The 22,610-nt window shown below is 51.9% G+C and overlaps 1 protein-coding gene across 2 annotated transcripts in view; it reads right to left on the reverse strand.

Annotated features, from left to right (window-relative positions):
• Positions 1-2,789: 2,789 nt before the first annotated feature.
• POLA2 (DNA polymerase alpha 2, accessory subunit) overlaps positions 2,790-22,610 on the reverse strand; it is a 39,290-nt gene continuing 19,469 nt past the window's right edge. For both annotated transcript variants that reach the window (XM_054439366.2, XM_054439367.2), the window contains exons 9-18: positions 18,669-18,731; positions 17,879-17,921; positions 12,576-12,700; positions 11,340-11,378; positions 10,556-10,629; positions 6,159-6,267; positions 5,768-5,874; positions 4,821-4,880; positions 4,430-4,556; positions 2,790-3,301 (exon numbers count right to left, since the gene is read on the reverse strand). In XM_054439366.2, coding sequence (XP_054295341.1) covers positions 3,152-3,301; positions 4,430-4,556; positions 4,821-4,880; positions 5,768-5,874; positions 6,159-6,267; positions 10,556-10,629; positions 11,340-11,378; positions 12,576-12,700; positions 17,879-17,921; positions 18,669-18,731 — 897 coding nt within the window. In that variant the 3' untranslated portion in view covers positions 2,790-3,151. The remainder of the gene's footprint in view (positions 3,302-4,429; positions 4,557-4,820; positions 4,881-5,767; positions 5,875-6,158; positions 6,268-10,555; positions 10,630-11,339; positions 11,379-12,575; positions 12,701-17,878; positions 17,922-18,668; positions 18,732-22,610) is intronic.

Below are 22,610 nucleotides of genomic sequence, written 5' to 3' on the forward strand. Positions count from 1 at the left end.
ATCCTGAGGTCAGCAGTTTGAGACCAGCCTGGCCAATATGGCAAAACCCTGTCTTTACTAAAAATATAAAAATCAGCCAGGTGTGGTGGCAGGCACCTGTAATCCCAGCTGAGTCAGGAGGCTGAGGCAGGATAATCCATCGAACCCGGGAGGCAGAGGTTGCAGTGAGCCGAGATTGCGCTACTGCACTCCAGCCTGGGTGACAAGAGCAAAACTCCGTCTCAAAAAAGAGGATGTATTGTATGATTCCATTTATACAAAATGCCCAAAATAGGCAAATCTACAGAAAAGAAATTAGATTAATGATTGCCAGGGGATGGGATTGGACTGCTAATGGGTGCAGGGTTTCCTTTGGGGTGATGAAAATACTCTGGAATTAGATAGTGGCGAGGCCTGCACAACACCATGAACATACTAAAAACCACTGAATCGTACACTTTAAAATGGGCATGGTGGCTCATGCCTGTAATCCCAGCACTCTAGGATGCTGAGGGTGGTGGATCACTTGAGGTCAGGAGTTTGAGACCAGTCTGGCCAACATGGCGAAACCCCGTCTCTACTGAAAATACAAAAATTAGCTGGGCGTGGTGGCAGGCGCCTGTAATCTCAGCTACTTGGGAGGTTGAGGCAGGAGAATCGCTTGAACCTGGGAGGTGGCGGTTGCAGTGAGCTGAGATCGAGCCACTGCACTCCAGCCCGGGCGACAGAGACTCCGTCGGGGTGGGGTTGGTGGAGTGAGAAATCAGCCCAGATGGCTACTCTCAGCAGTAGCGAAGCAGCAGGGCCAGGTTGAGCTGGGCCGGGTGCCCCGAGGTCAAAGGAAAGGAAACCCCAAGCCCCAGTGGCTGCAGAAGGCAGAGCTGGATGGAGGATCTGCACCATGGCCCTGCCGGCCCCCACCCTTGGGTGCCCCTTGAGGCCCTAATTCCCTCACTTCGTTCTTAGCACCCACTTGGGTTCCCAGGCACAGCAACTAGGAGTGGCTTCTGTTCCCTCAGCAGCTCTCCCTCTCCCTCTCAGAGACTGGAACCCTAAAGGGATGCCACGAGGCGGGTAAGGGAGGGCGGCTCCTTCTGCCAGGGCAGAGGCAGGGCAGGGGCATGGTCATGGGAGGCAAATCCTGGCAAGAGCTCGGGACTATTTCTTCAGGGCCGTCTAGTTGGTGTCTCAAGGGCAGGGGCCATGACCAGATCAGGGAGAGGCCACCAAAAGGGGCTATGAGGCAGACGGGCCTAACCTCCTGGGCACCCTCCACACTCCATCACTGACACGCCCCCAGAGCCTGCTTGAGAATGCCTGGGACAACAGATGCCTGGGGAAACTGGTGACACAGCTGAAGTGGGGTCTAGGGACGGTCAGCCAGCAGTCACTTGGCACCTTCCTAACAAGAGCAAAAAGGAACTGTCTGGTGGCAGAGGCACGCCTGCCAGACCTATCTGCTCTGGGGTTCGCATCCCGCTTTCTCTTTGACTCTTAAATGCCTGCTCCGGCCCTCCCAGACCATTTCCAACAGTCACACGACTGGTATCCAGGCAACCGTTGCCTGGGCTCCCAAAATTCCACATCTGGAGGCTGACAAGTCATGGTGCCCCCGTGGAACACAGCTGGCTGCTTCATGTGTGGAGGAGCTGGGGGAGAAGGGAAAAATCCACTCCCCACGCAGGGATGAGTTTCTAATTCTTGGCCTCAGAGGAGGCGCCTATAAAACCAATGAAATAAAACAGCTGCTCCTTGTGTTTAAAGGGAGACCTTTTACTGTACCCTGGTCAGGTCTGGGGCGCGATTCCATTTCACCGTCAGAAAGGTGAGAGGCAAAATTGGCCACTGTTAGTCACCTATTTATCTCTGAGTCAAGGCATAGACACCAGCAGCTCGCTGACTCCTTGCCCACTTCCCTGCCCTGACAGCTGGGGTTTGCCGGTCTTGGCTCTGGCATGTGAGGCAGGACAGCCTGCCAGCTTAGGGCAGGAAGCCACTCCACGTCTGGCCAGTGACAGCTTCTCCCCAGATGCCAGGACATAGGGGCATGGGATGTGCTGTGAACCCTGGAAGGCCTGACCCTGTCTGAGTGTTCTGGGCTGCAGGCAAGCCCTGGCTACTGCGCGACTTGGCAAAGCAGCTGCCACCAGGACTCCAGCTTTGGAACAGCCCAGCGAGGCGGCCCCTCCAGATGGAGAGATCAGGCTGGGACCACAGCATGCATGTGAGGGACTGCGCAGGGAGGCCCAGGCATGCGGCCAGTTGCTTGCTCTGCAGCCCAGCTCTAGCGCCCGCCCAGTGCACCTCTGCAGCATAGAGGTCGCTGGGGCCTTTAGGGGATGAGGGGTGGGGCTGAGAGTTACCCACTGGACAGGACTGGGGCTGGACAGAAACCCAGTGTGACTGACACTCTGCCTTCTCTGGACATAGGTCAAATAGGCAACATTCTTTGTCTACTACCAGGATAAAGAAAATAGAAGAAAGGGGCCGGGCGTGGTAGCTCACGCCTGTAATCCCAGCACTTTGGGAGGCCGAGGCGGACAGATCACGAGGTCAGGAGATCGAGACCATCCTGGCTAACATGGTGAAACCCTGTCTCTACTAAAAATACAAAAAATTAGCCAGGCATGGTGGCGGGCGCCTGTAGTCCCAGCTACTCGGGAGGCTGAGGCAGGAGAATGGCGCGAACCCGGGAGGCGGAGCTTGCAGTGAGCCGAGATCGCATCACTGCACTCCAGCCTGGGCGAAAGATCGAGACTCTGTCTAAAAAATAAATAAATAAATAAAAGAAAACAGAAGAAAGGTCAAACTCAGAAGTCACACTCAGAATTTAATTTCTCCAAAAGCTGTTTCTGTGTTTGATTCATGTAGAAAATCACGAAGCTTTCTCGCCTTTTCTGAGCGGGCGGGATCCATAGCTGGCTTACTTCTGGACACAGAGCATGGACTGAGAAGCAAAAGCTTCCTTCCAGGAGAGGCACCACTCACAGGCAGGCCCGGCTGCACAAGCCCTCCCTGCTGGGCCTGGTCACTGCAGCTGCCCCTCCCTGGCTGGCTCCTCTCTCCTTTCCCACCCAACTGTTCACCTTGTCACAGGGCTACGTCTTGGCTCTTGGCTCTTGGCTAAGACTTTAAGGGCCCACACAGCAGAGAACAGCAGAGGACAGAAGCCTCAGATCCTGACGACCTGCGCAGCAATGCATGGGCTCTGCCTCTCTGCCCCTTCCGCTGCCGGCCTCCTGAGGTAGAGTCGGGCGAAGGTGCCTCCCACCTGCCCTTTGGTAAGCCGACCGGGGTTCACACAGACACAGCCGAGGACATCCTGGGGAGAAGAGGAGAGGAGACAGGTTTGGAGAGCCTCAACTAACTGGGAACCAATGTGAAAAAGAAGTGCTATCAGATGGCTGGACCCCAAAGAGGGTTTTAGAAAATGGAAACAAAGGCAACCAAACAACCAGACACATTTTCAGTCACTTTTTTTGTTTTTTTTTGAGACGCAGTCTAGCTCTGTTGCCCAGGCTGGAGTGCAGTGGTGAGATCTCAGCTCACTGCAGCCTCCACCTCCTGGGTTCCAGCGATTCTCCTGCCTCAGGCTCCCAGGTAGCTGGGATTACAGGCGCCCACACCACCACGCCTGGCTAATTTTTGTATTTTTAGTAGAGATGAGGTTTTACCATGTTGGCCAGGCTGGTCTCAGACTCCTGACCTCAGGTGATCCACCCACCTTGGCCTCCCAAAGTGCTGGGATTACAATTGCCAACCACTGCGCCCGGCCTCAGTCACATATGTTAATTTGTTACTAGAAGGCTTTTAATTCCTTTTAAGTCTTTCAAACAGAAGAATGAGGTGACTTGGCAGAATGACAATCAGCTCCCAAACTTGGAGACAAACCTGATCTAGCTGTTTACTGCTTTCTCATGTGAAAAACTTTTTTTTTAACCTCTTGAGCTTGAACTAGCTCTCGTTTGGCAAGAGGGGGACTGGTCTAGGCAGATTCCTTGTAAGGGACCTAACTCCAAGGCAGGCAGGGCTAAAGGGTGGCAGAGATCAGAATGACCCAATAGCTTCTTCAAAGTATTCCCAGCTGAGCCCACTTGGAGGTCATATCAGAATTTGGGAGGCAGAGGACAGGCAAGTGTACATATGAAATCTTCCCCAGGTCACCTCTATGTGGCCTGGTGAAAGCCCTCATTTGAGGGCCTTCCTAGTCACCTGGGCTCTCGTTCTCTTGGGGAGGGAGGAGAGGACACTGTTTACTCAAGCATTTTACTGACAGAGTTGTTTGTTTTCTGGTCCCACCACCTCCCCAAAGAAACAAGGCCACAGGGCAAGGTGCTAGAGGCCCCATCCCCATCGGCAGACCCACGAGGGGTGAGTGCCGGGTGGTCTAAAAGGGAAAGTCAAAGACTGGGTTCTGGTGTTTCTGGGAAAAAGCAGAATTCAAACCTACCTTCACGAAGTACCTCAGCTCTGACGGGATGATGAGGACATCTGGGGTGACAGGCAGCTGTGCGTAGACATAGAACATCTCATAGTCAATGGCCATGTCTTCCTGGGGCGGGTAGAGCGGGTAGTAGCTACAGAGACAGAGAGAAATTGTCAGCAGTAGCTGACCGGGGGGCCCCCTTCTCAGACAGAGTCCCCCTAGGTACTGGCTTTCGTGCTGCTGGCGTCCACAGACAGACTTTTTCTCTGTGTGTGGGGGGCAGAATGCAGGCTTGTCGTCACAGGGTAAAGTTCCCTGCTGGTAGCCTGGTGAAGGCTCTTACAGTCATGCTTGTCATAGCTCCATGACCCCAAGGCACTCTCTCCACAGTCGGGGGTTCCAGCGGCAAGCTCACCTCCTCTGGGTCAGGATGTGCTTGAGTATTCGGCTGAATCTGTCTGAAGTTCCAGAAGAACTGGGAAAGAAAAGAAAGCATGAACACAGAACCCTGTTTTTCAGCCCCATTTCTCTTCAGGGAGGACCGGAGATTTTAATAAACCAGAGAGAAGCTAAATGGCAAAGGCCCAGTGACAAGAGGAGGATGCCTCTGGGGAAGTTTAAAGACCCACCCACAAGGAGCTCGGTCTGTCCCCACATGAGGAGGGACGCAGGACACCGGGTTGAGAAGGGAAAACACAGGAATCCCTCATAATCAAGATCAAGGAAGGCCATTAGCCAGCACCGTACTGTGCAAGAGGATGCAAAGTTGGCACCATTGTGAGGCGGGTGCGTAGCCAGGCTGACCTGAATCTCAAACCTCAGCCAAGGAGCCGCACCCGTCTCGCTTCACACGTGAGTCGCTTCACACGCCCCTTCCCATCAAGGATGACGGCAGAACGGAGCTGCCCAACTTCAACTCAACAAATTTGTCAGGGCCTGATTCTCTGCAGAGCTGGATGTTGTACTGGTAATGAAGAAAACCCTTCAGAGAAAATTCCCAGTTTATCCTCCACAAACAGGATGTCCACATTTGTTTTCAGGTCACAAATTTGGGAAATGAAAAAAAGGGGAGCAGAAAAGAAAATGTAGATGAATTTTGATGCCCTTAAGTGCAAAGACAGAATGGACGTGGTCCTTTGGGGTCTCAAACGCAGTTTAGAGAGGTGGTAACAGAAACTAATGCATCCAACCCCTCCCCTTGGGTACAGAGAAACTCAGATGGCCAGAGGGTCTGGCACAGCTTGCTGCTTTCAGGACTCTCTAGTCAAGACTGTCAAGCAGCCCCTTGATTTTCCTGGCTGCAGAAAGGGCTGGAACCAAAAAGCCAGTCATCCTGCTTGGGGCCTGGAACACACTTCTTACCTACTGATCTCCTCGGCCCCCAGGTGGAAAAGCAGATCCGTGGACGTCAAGCCGAAGATCACTCCGTTTATGGAGAGGCTGCAGGGCTCGGACACAAACTGTACTTGCTAAAGTGAGAACGGATTGAAACAAACATTTGTATGCCAAAGCTAGAAACATCTTCCCATGAAAGTGGGGGTTGCCTGAGGGCTGGGGAGACCACGGAAAGGGGGACCAAACCAACATACATCAAACTGATGGACACATTTGCCTGTTTAAAAAAAAGAGTTTAAGATTCAGGCTGTACACACACCCTAAAGAGTCCTCTCCACCCTCCCCTTCAGGGCCAGAGCTAGTGGCAGAGGCATGCTGGATTCTGGCTGCCTGCTGGTCAAGGAGTGGGTGCTGCTACCTTTTTGTCCTCTCGAGACAGATCGGAGTAGCTGAAAGGCGGCTGGGGGTACACAGGCTCATGGTGCACATCTCTCAATGACGGGATAAAGACAAGGTGGGAGCCAGAGCTAGTATGGCAAAAGAACAAACAGAAGAGTGAGAAAAGTGAGTGCAGTTGAGTTAGAACAGCTGCGCAACAGGCGGGATGCCTCAGGCTGGAGGCAGAGCCCACTCCCAGGGAGGCAGCTCAGAACTGCACTCTGTTATGAACAGAGACGCTGTTTCCCATGGGACACTGGGAGTGAAGGACAATTTGTTCTACTTCACACCCATCCATCTGGACAGGCTCCGATTGCCTGGGACACTTTCTTGTTGCTCTGTGTGGCATTCTACCGAGAGGATGGAGACTATTTTTTGGCAGAAAAAGGGGCAAAGAAATGGAGATCTAGAAAGTCTAGAAAGACAAGGATGTGAATAAAGAATCATAGCCTCAGAGCCAGAGTTTAAACCACAGCTTGGACTCATTACACCTTCTAAGCAGGTGTAGCTTGCAGGCATTAAACAGTGTCCCTGCCACACCTTGGTAGGGTGCACGGAGCTGGGGCATATTTCCTAGGGAGAAGGCAGACATACTAAAAAGACCCTGAGACTGCCTTTTTTTTTTTTTTTTGAGACAGAGCCTCACTCTGTCGCCCAGGCCGGAGTACAGTGGCATGATGTGGGCTCACTGCAACCTACATCTCCTGAGTTCAAGTGATACTTGTGTCTCAGCCTCCCGAGTAGCTACAACTACAGATGCACACCACCACACCCAGCTAATTTTTGTATTTTTAGTACAGATAGGGTTTCACCATGTTGGCCAAGCTGGTATCGAACTCCTGGCCTCAAGTGATCCACCCACCTTGGCCTCCCAAAGTGTTGGGATTACATGTGTGAGCCACCACACCTGGCCTGGCTTCGTATTTAGAAGATCCAGCTGAAACCCTCTGACTGACTGAACACTGGGCCATAATTACTGGACAACTGAGACACAGACATTTCCAGCGGGAGGCAGAAAAGCCCAAGCAGCCTCTCCCTGAGCCATCGCATCCCTCCCCTCTCACACATGGAAGTAATGCCCTGAGTTTCTATTTCTCAGCAGGCTGTCATGCAAAAATGAAAGAAATATTTAACAGTAACAGTAAAAGCACAGATGACAGCAGATGTTTCCTTTGATGGAACAGGAGAATCTCTAGGGTTACGACATATAAGTGAAGAAGAAAGTTGTAACTCTGGGGGCCAACTATTTATTTTTCCCGGCCACACAAAAGAGAAAGAAAGCCCGGTTTCCTTGGTTCCCTTAGATGACCTTGGCAGAGGGGCCGTTTATAAATCAAATAGGCATAAAGTGTTACTTTGCAGGCATGTTTAAAATCCACCAATAGCTCTCACTTCCATCTCCGTCTCTTGCTTAAAATGTGTGGACTTCTCAGGCATACATACACTTTCACACGTGATAAAGGTGCTGGTGACAGCTGTCACCCTTATCACTGTTTGTGGTGGCCTCTCAGAGTGTGAAATGAGACGTCTACACCAGAAAATCAGAATCCTGAGACCAAAGGTGTTTGCATATTCATTATTGTTCCTTTGACACTGAGAAGCTCACTAGGATGATCCAGTCCAGCATTTGGGTGCCAGGGTCTGGTAAACAGGCCACAGGGTAACTTGAATGGGACAATCTGTGCTCCACATCTCAAGGGCTTGACGTCTGTGATGAACACAAAGGACTGAGGTGCAGCTGGCTGCTCTCAAGGGACAAAATTGCCCTGTTTCAGTGTAGGCTTTGGAAGGGCAATAGTTAAGGAGGAAATAGGCTTCCTGCTCATGGTTAGAAAGCGGCTATAGAAGGAGGGATCAGAAAAACATCCCAACTATGCTCAGCATTGCACAACCTCGTACGTCACAGCGGGAGGGTCCTCCAGCTGCTCCCGCAAACAGGACGAGAACTGCGGGCTCTGCTCGCTTCCTCTGAGGTGCTTTCTCACTGGCTCTTTTCTTTTTCTTTTTTTTTTTGAGATGGAGTCTTGCTGTGTCACCCAGGCTGGAGTGCAGTGGTGCGATCTCGGCTCACTGCAACCTCTACCTCCTGGGTTCAAGCAATTCTACCTCAGCCTTCCGAGTAGCTGAGACTACAAGCACCCACCACCACGTCTGGCTAATTTTTGTATTTTTAGTAGAGATGGGGTTTCGCCATGCTGGCCAGGTTGGTCTTGAATTCCTGACCTCAAGTGATCTGCCCGCCTCAGTCTCCCAAAGTGCTGGGATTATAGGCGTGAACCCCTGCGCTTAGCCTGGCTCTGACTTTTACTAATGATGACTCAGCTTAATGCTCTGCATTTCTGACCTCTCAGGAATACAAAGAAATTCTCTGCCCAAGAACTGTTTATATACTGTTTCTAGAAGGGTGGGGCAGCTCCCCCTGCCCCGTGGCACACACTGGCCATAGATGAAAGTGCCTGGTGGTACTGGGCTCTCATCCCCAGTGTGACAATGCCTTATCTGTGCTTTATTTCTATCGCTGCTGTCAATACCACATGGGGTAAGGAACCAAAAACAGAACCCGACCTCAAACTGAAAGCACCCAGCCAGTGTTAGGGCACTACGACACAGTCCCTGCCTGTCCCCAAGGGCTGACAAAAGGAGAACACAGCCCTGCTCCTGTGTTTTGGGGGCCTATCTGCTGAGGAGTTCTAACCACTCTCCAGGCCTGATGAACTTGACCAGGATGACAGCAAATCTGGGGAAGAGGGAAGGCACCTCCATCACCTTCATCTGAGGGAGGGGGGGAAGAAACGGCAGAACCAGCCATGGTTGTCACTGGCACAACCCAAGTCTCTGATTCTGGGGTGAGTTGGGGGATGTTCTTTATTCCAGCTGTGACATCTACCATCCTGGCCCACACTGCTGGTACAAGAAGGTAGTGTTACAACTTATTGATTCTGGGATCAGTTCTCACGGCTAAAAGGCGGAAGGTTAGACATCTTATTTTAAAAACCACCTTTGTGACAGACCCGTTTTTAAATGCTTAGCCTCAGGAATATTTGTATTTTATTAGCTCAGCTACAGGCATGCAGATATTGTGAGGAGATCTACCACGTATAGCAACTTCTTTCAAACCCTGGCACTGGGGGAAAGGGACAGGAATGGAGGATGTCAGATTTCTGAATAACTTTCCACTTCCGGCTTTAGCCTCTTCCTGGAACAGTGACTTTCCTCTCAAATGAGAACTGCACAGCTCTCTCATCACTGCTGTGACCTCTCACAGTTCCTTCCGTTTGGTCTATGGCAAGGATTCAAGGCCCTACCCTCACTGAGAGTTTCTATCATCACCAGCTGTAGCCACTGGCGGCCTCCCACGCACCCTGGGGAAGCACTGACTTGGGAGGAACTTGGGCTCACCCAAAACAATCACTTACACAACGAGATGTTTGGGGTCTCACAGGATTTCACTGCGTAAGTCATTAAACACTTCTCAAAACCATCCTGGGAAGATTCCCGTGGAATATTAGTTTATACAAAAGGGAGTGAGAAAAGGAACTAAGTATAGAAGAGAAAGAGCAACCAAAGAGTGAGAGCCGATGCAGCCTTGTCCTTTCAAGTATGTTTATCTTTGTGTTTTACAGAGATGCCTCTTAACTTGCACTTGAAGTTCAAGGGTTCTAGCTGATCTTGGTAGTTCAAAAGGAAGGAAAGAATAGGAACTGCCATGACTTTTTTTTGGAAAAGAAGTTTTTGTTCTTGTTGCCCAGGCTGGAGTGCAATGGTGTGGTCTCGGCTCACTGCAACCTCTGCCTCCCGGGTTCAAGAGATTCTCCTGCCTCAGCCTCCCCAGTAGTTGGGATTACAGGCATGTGCCACCACGCCCAGCTAATTTTGTATTTTTAGTAGAGATAGGGTTTCACCATGTTGATCAGGCTGGTCTTGAACTCCTGACCTCAGGTGATCAGCCTGCTTTGGCCTCCCAAAGTGCGTGAGCCACCACGCCTGGCTTTTTCTTTTTTGAGATGGAGTTTTGCTCTTTTTGCCTAGGCTGGAGTGCAATGGCACGATCTTGGCTCACTGCAACCTCTGCCTCCCGGGTTCAAGTGAGTCTCCTGCCTCAGCCTCCCAAGTAGCTGGGATTACAGGTGCCCACCACCACGCCTGGCTAATTTTGTATTTTTAGTACAGACAGAGTTTTACCATGTTGGCCAGGCTGGTCTCAAACTTCTGACCTCAGGTGATGCGCCCGCCTCGGCCTCCCAAAGTGCTGGGATTACAGGTGTGATACACTGAGCCTGGCCCTGCCACGACTTTTAAACAGTTTCAGTTTCTTAATGGGAAGCTCTGGAGAAACCTAAGAAGCTTAAGGTTCTGTCCAATATTTTGAAATCTGACCTTCTTGTGCCTTCAATAATTGTTCGTAGACACTGCTTGAAAATGTCTTCAAATGGACTTGTCAGTAGACAATTCTGCAAGAAAGGAAAGGAGACCGATTTAGACGGCAGATGTTTGGTGTTTATTCACTTGTTTAACATTGTTAGGTGACCCATAGATGTCAGCTGTTGGGCTAGGAGCTGAAGGAGACGCAAAGATGAAAAAGACGTGGTCTTTGTCTTAAGGAGCTAAGTCTAGTCCAACGCAGGAGAGGAGATGTGGGAATTAACCCTCTTGAATGCAATCTGAGAGAGACTAAAAGAAAGAGTGCTTTGAAATATTTTCCGTGGAAGGTAAAGTATCGTGAGACAAAGGATCGGAGGTCCCAGACCTCAGCCATGGAGATGTCCCAGGAAGGACCATTCGTGTTTTATGCAAAGGACAGCAAGATGAGTTATAAGTTTGGGGTATTGGCCAGGACAGGTTCTTTCACAGGGCAGCCCGTGACTGCCAGACACCTGCATTTGTGCTAGTGCTCTTGTGCCTTAGCAGCAGGCATCACAAACAAAGGGACATTAGGACTGATATGTCCCTCCCCCAGCTTCCAGACAGCCTTGTATTCTGGTGAAAGGAAGCCCTTGGATTCCAGATCTTTATTAATAAAGTGCTCTGCTAAAATGATTTTCTGATTAGCCACAGGACTTAACGTGTTTGTTACAGATGTGGGATAAACACTAAAAAATGAAAAGTGAGAGCCTGACTGAATTCAAGTACCCAGGACCCCTTCCCACCCTAGCCCACTCACCTCCACCTGTTCATGCTTAGCGTCCAGGAAAGGGCCAAACTGCAAGGGGAGAAACAAAGACACCAAAAGAACAAATCAGAATCACTTGTGTCTGTGAATGACTTCAGATCACCTCTTCTGGCAGTTCTCTGTGGAGGGCTCATCTGTCCCTCCAAGGCTGCCTGTAGAGCCTGGGGACAGTTAGCAGATGGGCTGGCGGGGGCGCCAAGCCAATTTCACAGGCAGAAACACGTGTGCTCCGGATGGAGGGAGGCTCCCAGAGCCCCATAACCACTATAACACTGGGCTCACGTCTGTAATCCTAGCACTTTGGGAGGCTGAGGTGGGCAGATTGCCTGAGCCCAGGAGTTCAAGACTAGCCTGGGCAATATGGTGAAACCCTCTCTCTACCAAAAAATACAAAAATTAGTTGGGCGTGGTGGCGTGTGCCTGTAGTCCAAGCTATTCAGAAGACTCAGGGAGGATAGGGGAGGCTCACTTGAGCCCAGGAGGTGGAGGCTACAGTGAGCCGAGATCGCACCACAGCACTCCAGCCTAGGTGACAGAGTGAAACTGTCTCAAAAAAAAAAAACAAATGAACAAAAAAAAATGCATACTGGGTTTTCTGACTTTCTAAATCTAGCAAGGGAAATTGATCACCATACTAATAATAGTATTTTGAGCTTTAAAAAGAGATTAGTTCACAAGTTGGAGTAATGAGAAAGAGGTAAGAATACTGTAAAATCAACGAAGGGTGGAAAAAAAAAGTTGGGCTTTTATTTTTATTTTTGAGATGGAGTCTGACTCTATTGCCCAGGCTGGAGGGCAGTGGTGCAATCTCAGCTCACTGCAACCTCTGCCTCCCAGGTTCAAGCAATTCTCCTGCCTCAGCCTCCCAAGTAGCTGGGATTACAGGCGCCTGCCACCACGCCCAGCTAATTTTTTTGTATTTTTAGTAGAGACGGGGTTTCACCATGTTGGCCAGGCTGGCTTAGAACTCCTGCCCTCAAGTGATCCACACACCTCGGCCTCCCAAAGTGTTAGGATTACAGGCGTGAGCCACTGCAACTGGCCAAAGTTGGGCTTTTAAATCTAGCAAAGGCCCATAGATATGTATACCTCTCCAAAGATGTAGATTAAGAATGAAAAGATATTTTCTAAAAGGAGGAGGGACTGACATGCTTCCTAAAAATTTAGAACTGCATTAAAGCTATTTTCCAAGGCTGACTCCTCAGCTTTCCCACTGGTGCCTCTTACCAGGATGCAGACATCTGGCCGGTCATGGTTGATGACAGCAATCAGGTCGAGCAGGGGGTCATACGTGATGCTGTCAGACGTGGTGTATGGTCCACAGGCAACCAGGACCATGCTTTGCTCAAAGTCTAAGACAGAGGTTATAGGTCTTGATTAGAAGAGGACTAGTATTAGAATGGTGGGAGGAGAAAGGACAATGATGGGAAATGCCACGGGATTCAACTCATTGAGTCCTTTATGTGTGCAACTCTGGGGACCCAAGGTAAGGAAGACCTCATGTCCGCCCTCCAAGAACACTCCACTAGGTGGTAGAGACAGAGACAGGCAGGTACACGAATACCTAGAACAGGCAGTAGCAACTTTACGAGCTGTGAACACGAAAGATTCGAGGAAAGTGGCAGTCAGGAAAGAATTTACCAAGGTGGAATTTGCTAACACGTTTGAGAATTTTTGGGGATCAAGGGCAAGGCAGGGTACAGGATGGCATTGAGATCTGAGTGTGCTCAGTGTTAGGAAATGTCTGGTGGTCCAGTGTGGCTGGAGAATGTGGGGTACTGAAGAGCCCAGAAAGACAGGCCGGGGAATGGGAGACTGGAACGGGAGACTCCAGGGTGATGGGGTGCAGGGGCCACCCATCACACTTTGCCTTTTTCCTAACAGCAGCTGCTTTCCTTTTGGAGAATCAGCCCTCCCCTCCACAAGGCAGTCTACATGGGGCTGTAAATTGGGTGCTCTGTCTTCGTCTAGCCAAGGGCAGGCACATGACCCAGAATGGCACAAGGCCATTCACACTCTCCTCCCAGGGTCTGCAATCTTGAGGTGAACGATCCAAGGAGAGAAAAAAGATTAGAGCTAACCTATTCCAGCTGAGGTGCCGAGATGAGCCAGCTGGGGAATTCCTGCTACCTGGATGCTAGAGTTCCCGGGCTCTCATCTTGGTTCCAAGCCTGAGTTTCTAGCCACTTGTCCAGTCTGTGAGCTACCTGGATCTCCCCTAATAAATTCCTGCTTTCTTGTTAGTCTGAGCCAGTTTCTGTGGCTTACAACAACAAAATCCAAAGATCCCTGGCTTCTTAACATGCTGTTGTGTTAGTTTCCTATTGTTGCTATAACAAGTTATCACAAACTTAGTGCCTTAAAACAACACGAATTTGGCCGGGTGTGGTGGCTCAATGCCTGTAATTCCAGCACTTTGAGAGGCTAAGGCGGGAGGATCCCTTGAGCTCAGGAGGTCGAGACCAGCCTAGGCAACATGATGAAACCCTGTTTCTACAAAAAATACAAAAATTAGCTGGGCAGGGTGGTGCGTCCTAGCTACTTGAAGTGGGAGGATTGCTTGAGCCTGGGAGGCTGAGGCTGCAGTGGGCTGTCATCATGCCCACTGCACTCCAGTGAGACTGTCTCAAAAAAAAAAAAAAAAAGCCCACGAATTTGTTATATTACAGTTCCAGAGGTCAAAAATCCTACACTGAAGGTGTGGGCAGGGCTGAGTTCCTCCTGTCTGGAGGTTCTAGAGAAGAATCCATTTTCTTGCCTTTTCCAGCTTTCAGAGGCCACCTGCATTCCCTGGTTCATGGCCCCACCTGCAGCGGCAAAGCCAGAAGCCTAAGATTTCTCTATTTTGAAATAAAATTTTTCTTCAGGCTTCCTCAAATCACAGCAGCCTAACATTTCTAAGCTCTGACTCTGATTCTCTTGCCATTCCTCTTATAAGGACCCTTGTGATTATAGTGGGCCCACCTGGATAATCCAGGCTAATCCCCCATCTCAACAGCCTTAACTTAATCACACGGGCAAAGTCTCCTTTACCACAAAAGGTAAAATATTCACAGGTTCCAGGGATTCCTGGGGCTATGATTCAGTCTATCACAGTAATAATACCATGAACCGACAGAGCATTCAAGGCGAAGAGCAGGTTTCATGTGGTGGTGGGGTAGGGGACAAAGTTAAGTTTGGCTCTGAGAAGCCTACAGGAGATGTGAGCCCCAGTGTAAGCAGTGAGTCTCTGGAGGGCGAGGGCCATGTCTTATTCTGTATCTCCATGAGTGCCTCATTTAATTTCTTGTACAAAAGTTCACTAACAACCTGTTAAACTGTTTCCAAAGGCTTCCCTGGTACGCAGCTCAGGCTCCTGGTATCTCAGCCAGGTTGATTTCATTACCTGAAATTCACCTAATACCAGCATGCCACCCTTGCCCCTATAAATTTGTATTTTCTTTTTTTTCTTTTTTTTTTTTTTTTTTTGAGATAGGGTCTCACTCTGACTCCTAGGCTGGAGTGCAGTAGTGGTATGATCATGGCTCATGGCAGCCTTGACCTCCTGGACTCAGGAGAGTGATCCTCCCACCTTAGCCTTCCAGGTTGCTGGGACTATAGGCACATGCCACCATGCCCACACCCAGCTAATTTTTTTTTTCAGACAGAGTCTAGCTCTGTCGCCAGGCTGGAGTTCAGTGGCGATCTCGGCTCACTGCAACTTCTACCTCCCAGGTTCAAGCGATTCTCCTGCCTCAGCCTCCTGAGTAGCTGGGATTATAAGCACACGCTGCCAAGCCAAGCTAATTTCTGTATTTTTTAGTGGAGATGGGGTTTCAGCTTGTTGGCCAGAATGGTCTCTATCTCCTGACCGTGTGATCTGCCCACCTCGGCCTCCCAAAGTGCTGGGATTACAGGCGTGAACCACTGCACCTGGCCTAATTTTTTGTACTTTTTGTAGAGATGAGGTTTCACCATGTTGCCCAGGCTGCTCTCAAACTCCTGTGGTCAAGCAATCCTCCTGTCCCAGCATGAGCCACCATGCCCGGCCAAACTTGTATTTTCTGATAAAATGTGCAATATCACAAAGTCCTAAATTTCACTCCTGATTCTAGGTCATCTCCAGGAATGGCTCTGGCCACTGTTACATGCATGGGGTGTTGACAGCATGCTAGTATCAGTGATCTGGTTGCTAATCCTTAACAGTGCTCCACTGTGCTTACAAAAATGCCTTGAGGGTTGGGTGTGGTGACTCATGCCTGTAATCCCAGCACTTTGGGAGGCCGAGGCGGGCAGATCACCTGAGGCTGGGAGTTTGAGACCAGCCTGACCAACATGGAGAAACCCCATCTCTACTAAAAATACAAAAATTAGTCAGGCATGGCGGTGCATGCCTGTAGTAATCCCAGCTACTTGGGAGGCTAAGGCAGGAGAATCGCTTGAACCCGGGAGGTGGAGGTTGCGGTGAGCCGAGATGGCGCCATTGCACTACAACCTGGGCAACGAGTGAAACTCTGTCTAAAAAAAAAAAAAAAGAAGAAAAAAAAAACAATGCCTTGAAATACATACATTTTTTTTTTGAGACAGGGTCTCACTCTGACACCCAGGCTGGAGTGCAATGGCACAATCATGGCTCACTGAAGCCTTGACTTCCTGGGCTCAAGCAATCCTCCTACTTCAGCCTCGCAAGTAATGGGGACTATACAGGTGTGCACAACCACACCAAGCCGATTTTTTTTTATTTTTATTTTTTGTAGAGATGCAGACCAACTATGTGCCGGGAGGCTAAACTTAAACTGGGCTCAAGCAGTTTTCTCACCTTGGACTCCCAAAGTGCTGGGTTACAGATGTCAGCGATCACACCTGGCCACCTTGAAATAAATAAATTCTATCTATCTATCTATCTATCTATCTATCTATCTAGACAGTGTCTTACTCTGTCACCCATGCTGGAGTGCAGTGGCATGATCACGGCTTACTGTAGCCTTGACTTCCCAGGCTCAAGTGATCCCCGCACCTCAGCCTCCTGAGCAGCTGGGACCACAGGCACATGCCACCATGCCCAGCTAATTTCTGCATTTTTTTTTTTTTTGTAGAGACAGGTTTTCGCCATATTGCCCAGGCTGGTCTCAAACTCCTGGGCTCAAGTGATCCTCCCACCTCAGCCCTGCGAAGTGCTGAAATTATGTTGAAATATTTAGAAGCAAAGTTTGTCAAACTTTCTTTTTGCCTTTCTACAACTAGATTAGTTACCACATAACACTAGGGTTTTAAAGAAATTCTTTTTGGTCAGGCGTGGTGGCTCATGCCTGCAATCCCAGCACTTTGGGAGGCCAAGGCAGGCAGATCACAAGGTCAGGAGTTCAAGACCAGCCTGACCAACATGGTGAAACCCCATCTCTATGGGGTTTTGTAAAAATACAAAAATTAGCTGGGCGTGGTGGTGTGCGCCTGTAATCCCAGCTACTTAGGAGGCTGAGGCAGGAGAATCACTTGAACCCAGAAGGCGGAGCTTGCAATGAGCCAAGATCTTGCCACTGTACTCCAGCCTGGGGGACAGAGCGAGACTCTATCTCAAAAAAAAAAAAAAAAAAAAAAAAAGAAATTATTTTAAATTTTCAAGCACAAATTTAGAATTGTAGAAAAGTTGCAAAGATAGTACAGAGTTCCTGTGTGTCTTTCACCAGTGGCCCCTAATCTTAACATGTTAGGTAACCATAAACATTTGTCAAAATTAAGGCATTAATGCTGGTATATCACTGTTAACTAAATTCCTGGATTTTTGGGGTTGAGTGTTAGAGCCAGAAAAATAAAAAAATAAATTCCTGGCTTTATTCAGACGTTGCTAGTTGTTCCACTGATGTTCCCTTTCTCTTCAAGGATCCAATCCAGGATGCCACATTACATTTTCAAAAAATTAATTAATTTTAATTTTTTTAAGAGCCAGAGTCTTGCTCTGTCACCCAGGCTGGAGTGCAATGGTGTTACCATAGCTCACTGCAACCTTGAACTCCTGGGCTTAGGCAATCCTCCTGTCTCAGCCTCTGATTAGCTAGGACTACAGGCATGCACCACCAGCCCAGCTAATTTTTTTTTAATTTTTAGTAGAGACAGGGTCTCCCTATGTTGCCCAGGCTAGTCTCCAACTCCTGGCCTCAGGTGATCCTCCCACCTTGGCCTCCCAAAGTGTTGGGAATACAAGTGTGAGCCACCGCATCTGGCCCACGCTGCATGTAAAGAAATTCTTTTTGAAATTGTACATCTTCTTCCTTTCCAAGGCAACCTTCAAAAATACCTGTTCAACATTAGCCTTTAAACAACATGCTTCATGAAGGCAGAACTCAGGCGACAGCAAGACCAATGCTCACTGGGCTCAGACCAGGGGTCTTGTGACAAAAATCCTACGAACTCACTGATGGTGGCGCCCTCACTGCTTGGTCACATTGCTCTTCAGCAGCTTCTGTAGCTTTCTTGGGCTCGGGAAACTGCACTCCTGGACTCATGTCTACCACCCTCACTGTTGGCAAAACAATATTTGAACCGAAACTCACCTGCATCCTCTTCAGTGGGCTGATAAAATGGAAGTGGCACACCCTAAAAACAGGGGAAAAGCTCAAGTAAGGTCTTGCGCCAGGCATCACCTTGGTAAGGAAAGGTGAGGGCACCGGGTTGGGGGTGGTGCAGGTGTGTGATGGGAGGACAGTGGGGAAGAGCGAGAGGGCAGGGGAAGGATGTGCCTCTGTCTTGCTCCTTGGATCTGATGGGACCTGCCATTTTTCCATACTGCTCAGAGGGTAAAGAAATCCAGGTAATGGGAGGTCACTACTCAATTGTCATAAAACACCCAGCAACAAGTGGGAGCAAAACAGGTGCCTAAAGTATCAGTGTACTTCTAGGCAAGGATGGGAGAGAAGGGTTTCTTGCTACTTTTCCTGGCATTCTATGAAAATCTTTGGAGGATTGTTGCCTAGAGCAGGGATAGGTAACCTTACGGCCTCTGGGCCAAATCTGGCTGCAGCCCACTATTTAAATAAAGCTTTACTGGAACACAGCCACAGTCATCTGTTTAAGCGTCCTCTATGGCTGCTTTTGTAGACAAAGGCAGAGTTGAGTCATTGTGACAGAGACCATATAGCTACAAAGTCTAAAAGAGTTACTGTCTGGCCCTTTACAGAAAGAGTTTGCTGACCCCTGGCCTAGGGGTAGGTTCCCACTTACAGATGGAGAACTGACTAACAAATAAAATGGGCTCCTAAAAAGGATCAGTTTCTAGAACAGACAGCTTCCAGACATACTTTGCCTGAAGCAAACCAAGAGGCAAGTTGGGGTACCACTGTGTACCTCGTAGAGTTTGGTGGCAACAAGTTTCCTACCAGTGGTGTTGATTCCTTCCATAATTACAACCTGAAAGACAAAAACAAACAGGATTGCTAAGCAGTGGAGATCAATGAGGTCTGGAATACATTATTTTGAGGCAGTTAAAAGCATTGTCCAACTACTCTCATTCTGTAATCATAAACTTAGGGCATTTTTGCAGAAAGCGAATTAAGGGCGTTGCATTAGTAATAATAATTATGCTCTGTACAAATGATCTAATTTTCACAACAATCCTATGAGGTAAGAATTATTATTTCCAGCTCCTCTCCCTCTCCCTCCTCTTCTTCATCTCCCTCTCCCTCTCCCCTTTCTTCGGTCTCCCTCTCCTTCTTTTTTCGGTCTCCCTCTGTTGCCGAAGCTGGACTGTGCTGCCGTGATCTCGGCTCGCTGCAACCTCCCTGCCTCGGGCTCCCGTGACTCTCCTGCCTTGGCCTGCCGGGTGCCTGGGATTGCAGGCGCGCGCCGCCACGCCTGAATGGTTTTTGTGTTTTTGGTGGAGACAGGGTTTCGCTGTGTTGACCGGGCTGGTCTCCAGCTCCTGGCCTCGAGTGATCTGCCTGCCTCGGCCTACCGAGGTGCTGGGATTGCAGACGGAGTCTCGCTCACTCAATGCTCAATGGTGCTCAGGCTGGAGGGCAGTGGCGTGATCTCGGCTCGCTACAACCTCCACCTACCAGCCTCCTGCCTTGGCCTCTTAAACTGCTAAGATTACAGCCTCTGCCCCGCCGCCACCCCGTCTAGGAATGAGGAATGTCTCTGCCTGGCCGCCCATCGTCTGGGATGTGAGGAGCCCCTCTGCCCAGCCGCCCCATCTGGGAAGTGAGGAGCGCCTCTGCCCGGCCGCCCCATCTGGGAAGTGAGGAGCGCCTCTGCCCGGCCGCCCCATCTGGGAGGTGAGGAGTGCCTCTGCCCGGCTGCCACCCCGTCTGGGAGGAAGTGAGGAGCACCTCTGCCCGGTCGCCCCGTCTGGGAGGTGAGGAGCGCCTCTGCCTGGCCGCCACCCCGTCTGGGAGGAAGTGAGGAGCGCCTCTGCCCGGCTGCCCCATCTGGGAAGGGAGGAGCGCCTCTGCCCGGCTGCCACCCCATATGGGAAGTGAGGAGCGCCTCTGCCTGGCCACCCTGTCTGGGAGGTGAGGAGCGCCTCTGCCCAGCCGCCCCGTCTGGGAGGTGAGGAGTGCCTCTGCCCGGCCGCCACCTCGTCTGGGAGGAAGTGAGGAGCACCTCTGCTCGGCTGCCCCGTCTGGGAGATGAGGAGCACCTCTGCCCGGCCGCCACGTCTGGGAGGTGAGGAGCGCCTCTGCCCGGCCGCCACCCCATCTGGGAGGAAGTGAGGAGCGCCTCTGCCCGGCCGCCCCATCTGGGAAGTGAGGAGCGCCTCTGCCCGGCCGCCCCGTCTGGGAAGTGAGGAGCACCTCTGCCCGGCCGCCCCGTCTGGGAAGTGAGGAGCGCCTCTGCCCGGCCACCCCGTCTGGGAGGTGAGGAGTGCCTCTGCCCGGCTGCCACCCCATCTGGGAGGAAGTGAGGAGCGCCTCTGCCCGGCTGCCCCGTCTGGGAGATGAGGAGCACCTCTGCCCGGCCGCCCCGTCTGGGAGGTGAGGAGCGCCTCTGCCTGGCCGCCACCCCGTCTGGGAGGAAGTGAGGAGCGCCTCTGCCCGGCTGCCCCATCTGGGAAGGGAGGAGCGCCTCTGCCCGGCCGCCACCCCATATGGGAAGTGAGGAGCGCCTCTGCCTGTCCACCCTGTCTGGGAGGTGAGGAGCGCCTCTGCCCAGCCGCCCCGTCTGGGAGGTGAGGAGTGCCTCTGCCCGGCCGCCACCTCGTCTGGGAGGAAGTGAGGAGCACCTCTGCCCGGCCGCCCCGTCTGGGAGGTGAGGAGCACCTCTGCCTGGCCTCCACCCCATCTGGGAGGTGAGGAGCGCCTCTGCCTGGCCTCCACCCCATCTGGGAGGAAGTGAGGAGCGCCTCTGCCCGGCCGCCCCGTCTGGGAAGTGAGGAGCGCCTCTGCCCGGCCGCCCCGTCTGGGAAGTGAGGAGCGCCTCTGCCCGGCCGCCCCGTCTGGGAAGTGAGGAGCGCCTCTGCCCGGCCACCCCGTCTGGGAGGTGAGGAGTGCCTCTGCCCGGCGGCCACCCCGTCTGGGAGGTGAGGAGTGCCTCTGCCCGGCTGCCACCCCGTCTGGGAGGAAGTGAGGAGCACCTCTGCCCGGCCGCCCCATCTGGGAGGTGAGGAGCGCCTCTGCCTGGCCGCCACCCCGTCTGGGAGGAAGTGAGGAGCGCCTCTGCCCGGCTGCCCCATCTGGGAAGTGAGGAGCGCCTCTGCCCGGCCACCCCGTCTGGGAGGTGAGGAGCACCTCTGCCTGGCCTCCACCCCATCTGGGAGGAAGTGAGGAGCGCCTCTGCCCGGCCGCCCCATCTGGGAAGTGAGGAGCGCCTCTGCCCGGCCGCCCCGTCTGGGAAGTGAGGAGCGCCTCTGCCCGGCCGCCCCGTCTGGGAAGTGAGGAGCACCTCTGCCCGGCCACCCCATCTGGGAGGTGAGGAGTGCCTCTGCCCGGCTGCCACCCCGTCTGGGAGGAAGTGAGGAGCACCTCTGCCCGGCTGCCCCGTCTGGGAGATGAGGAGCACCTCTGCCCGGCCGCCCCGTCTGGGAGGTGAGGAGCACCTCTGCCTGGCCGCCACCCCGTCTGGGAGGAAGTGAGGAGCGCCTCTGCCCGGCTGCCCCATCTGGGAAGTGAGGAGCGCCTCTGCCCGGCCACCCCGTCTGGGAAGTAAGGAGTGCCTCTGCCTGGCCGCCACCCTGTCTGGGAGGAAGTGAGGAGCGCCTCTGCCTGGCTGCCCCATCTGGGAAGTGAGGAGCGCCTCTGCCCAGCCGCCACACTGTCTGGGAAGTGAGGAGCGCCTCTGCCTGGCCACCCCGTCTGGGAGGTGAGGAGCGCCTCTGCCTGGCCGCCCAGTGTGGGAAGTGAGGAGCACCTCTGCCCGGCCGCCCTGTCTGGGAGGTGAGGAGCGCCTCTGCCTGGCTGCCACCCGGCTGGGAGGAAGTGAGGAGCGCCTCTGCCCAGCCGCCCCGTCTGGGAGGTGAGGAGCGTCTCTGCCCGGCCGCCCCGTCTGGGAAGTGAGGAGCGCCTCTGCCCGGCGGCCCCGTCTGGGAAGTGAGGAGCGCCTCTGCCCGGCCGCCCTGTCTGGGAGGTGAGGAGCGCCTCTGCCCGGCCGCCCTGTCTGGGAGGTGTACCCAACAGCTCCGAAGAGACAGCGACCATCGGGAGCGGGCCATGAGGATGATGACGGTTTTGTTGAAAAGAAGAGGGGGAAGTGTGGGGAAAGGAAGGAGAGATCAGATTGTTGCTGTGTCTGTGTAGAAAGAGGTGGGCATAGGAGACTCCATTTTGTTCTGACTAGGAGAAGTTCTTCTGCCTTGGGATGCTGTTGATCTATGGCCTTTTCCCCAGCCCCGGGCTCTCTGAAACATGTGCTGTGTCAACTCAGGGTTAAATGGATTAAGGGTGGTGCAAGATGTGCTTTGTTAAACAGATGCTTGAAGGCAGCATGCTCTTTAAGAGTCATCACCACTCCCTAATCTCAAGTACCCAGGGACACAAACATTGCAGAAGGCCGCAGGGTCCTCTGCCTAGGAAAACCAGAGACCTTTGTTCATGTGTTTATCTGCTGACCTTCTCTCCACTATTATCCTATGACCCTGCCATATCCCCCTCTCCGAGAAACACCCAAGAATGATCAATAAATACTAAAAAAAAAAAAAAAAAAAAAGAATTATTATTTCCATTTTGTGAGTGAAGACACTGTAGTTTAGATGGTTAAGTACCTTGTCCACAGCCATGCACCTCGTGGAGCGGGGAGTTGGGATTTGAGGCTGGGCAGTCAGGTCCCAGAGCCTCGGTCAGAGCATGGGGGAAA

This window comes from Pongo pygmaeus, chromosome 9 (assembly GCF_028885625.2).
Source record: "Pongo pygmaeus isolate AG05252 chromosome 9, NHGRI_mPonPyg2-v2.0_pri, whole genome shotgun sequence".
In the NCBI taxonomy this organism is placed as follows: Eukaryota; Metazoa; Chordata; class Mammalia; order Primates; family Hominidae; genus Pongo; species Pongo pygmaeus.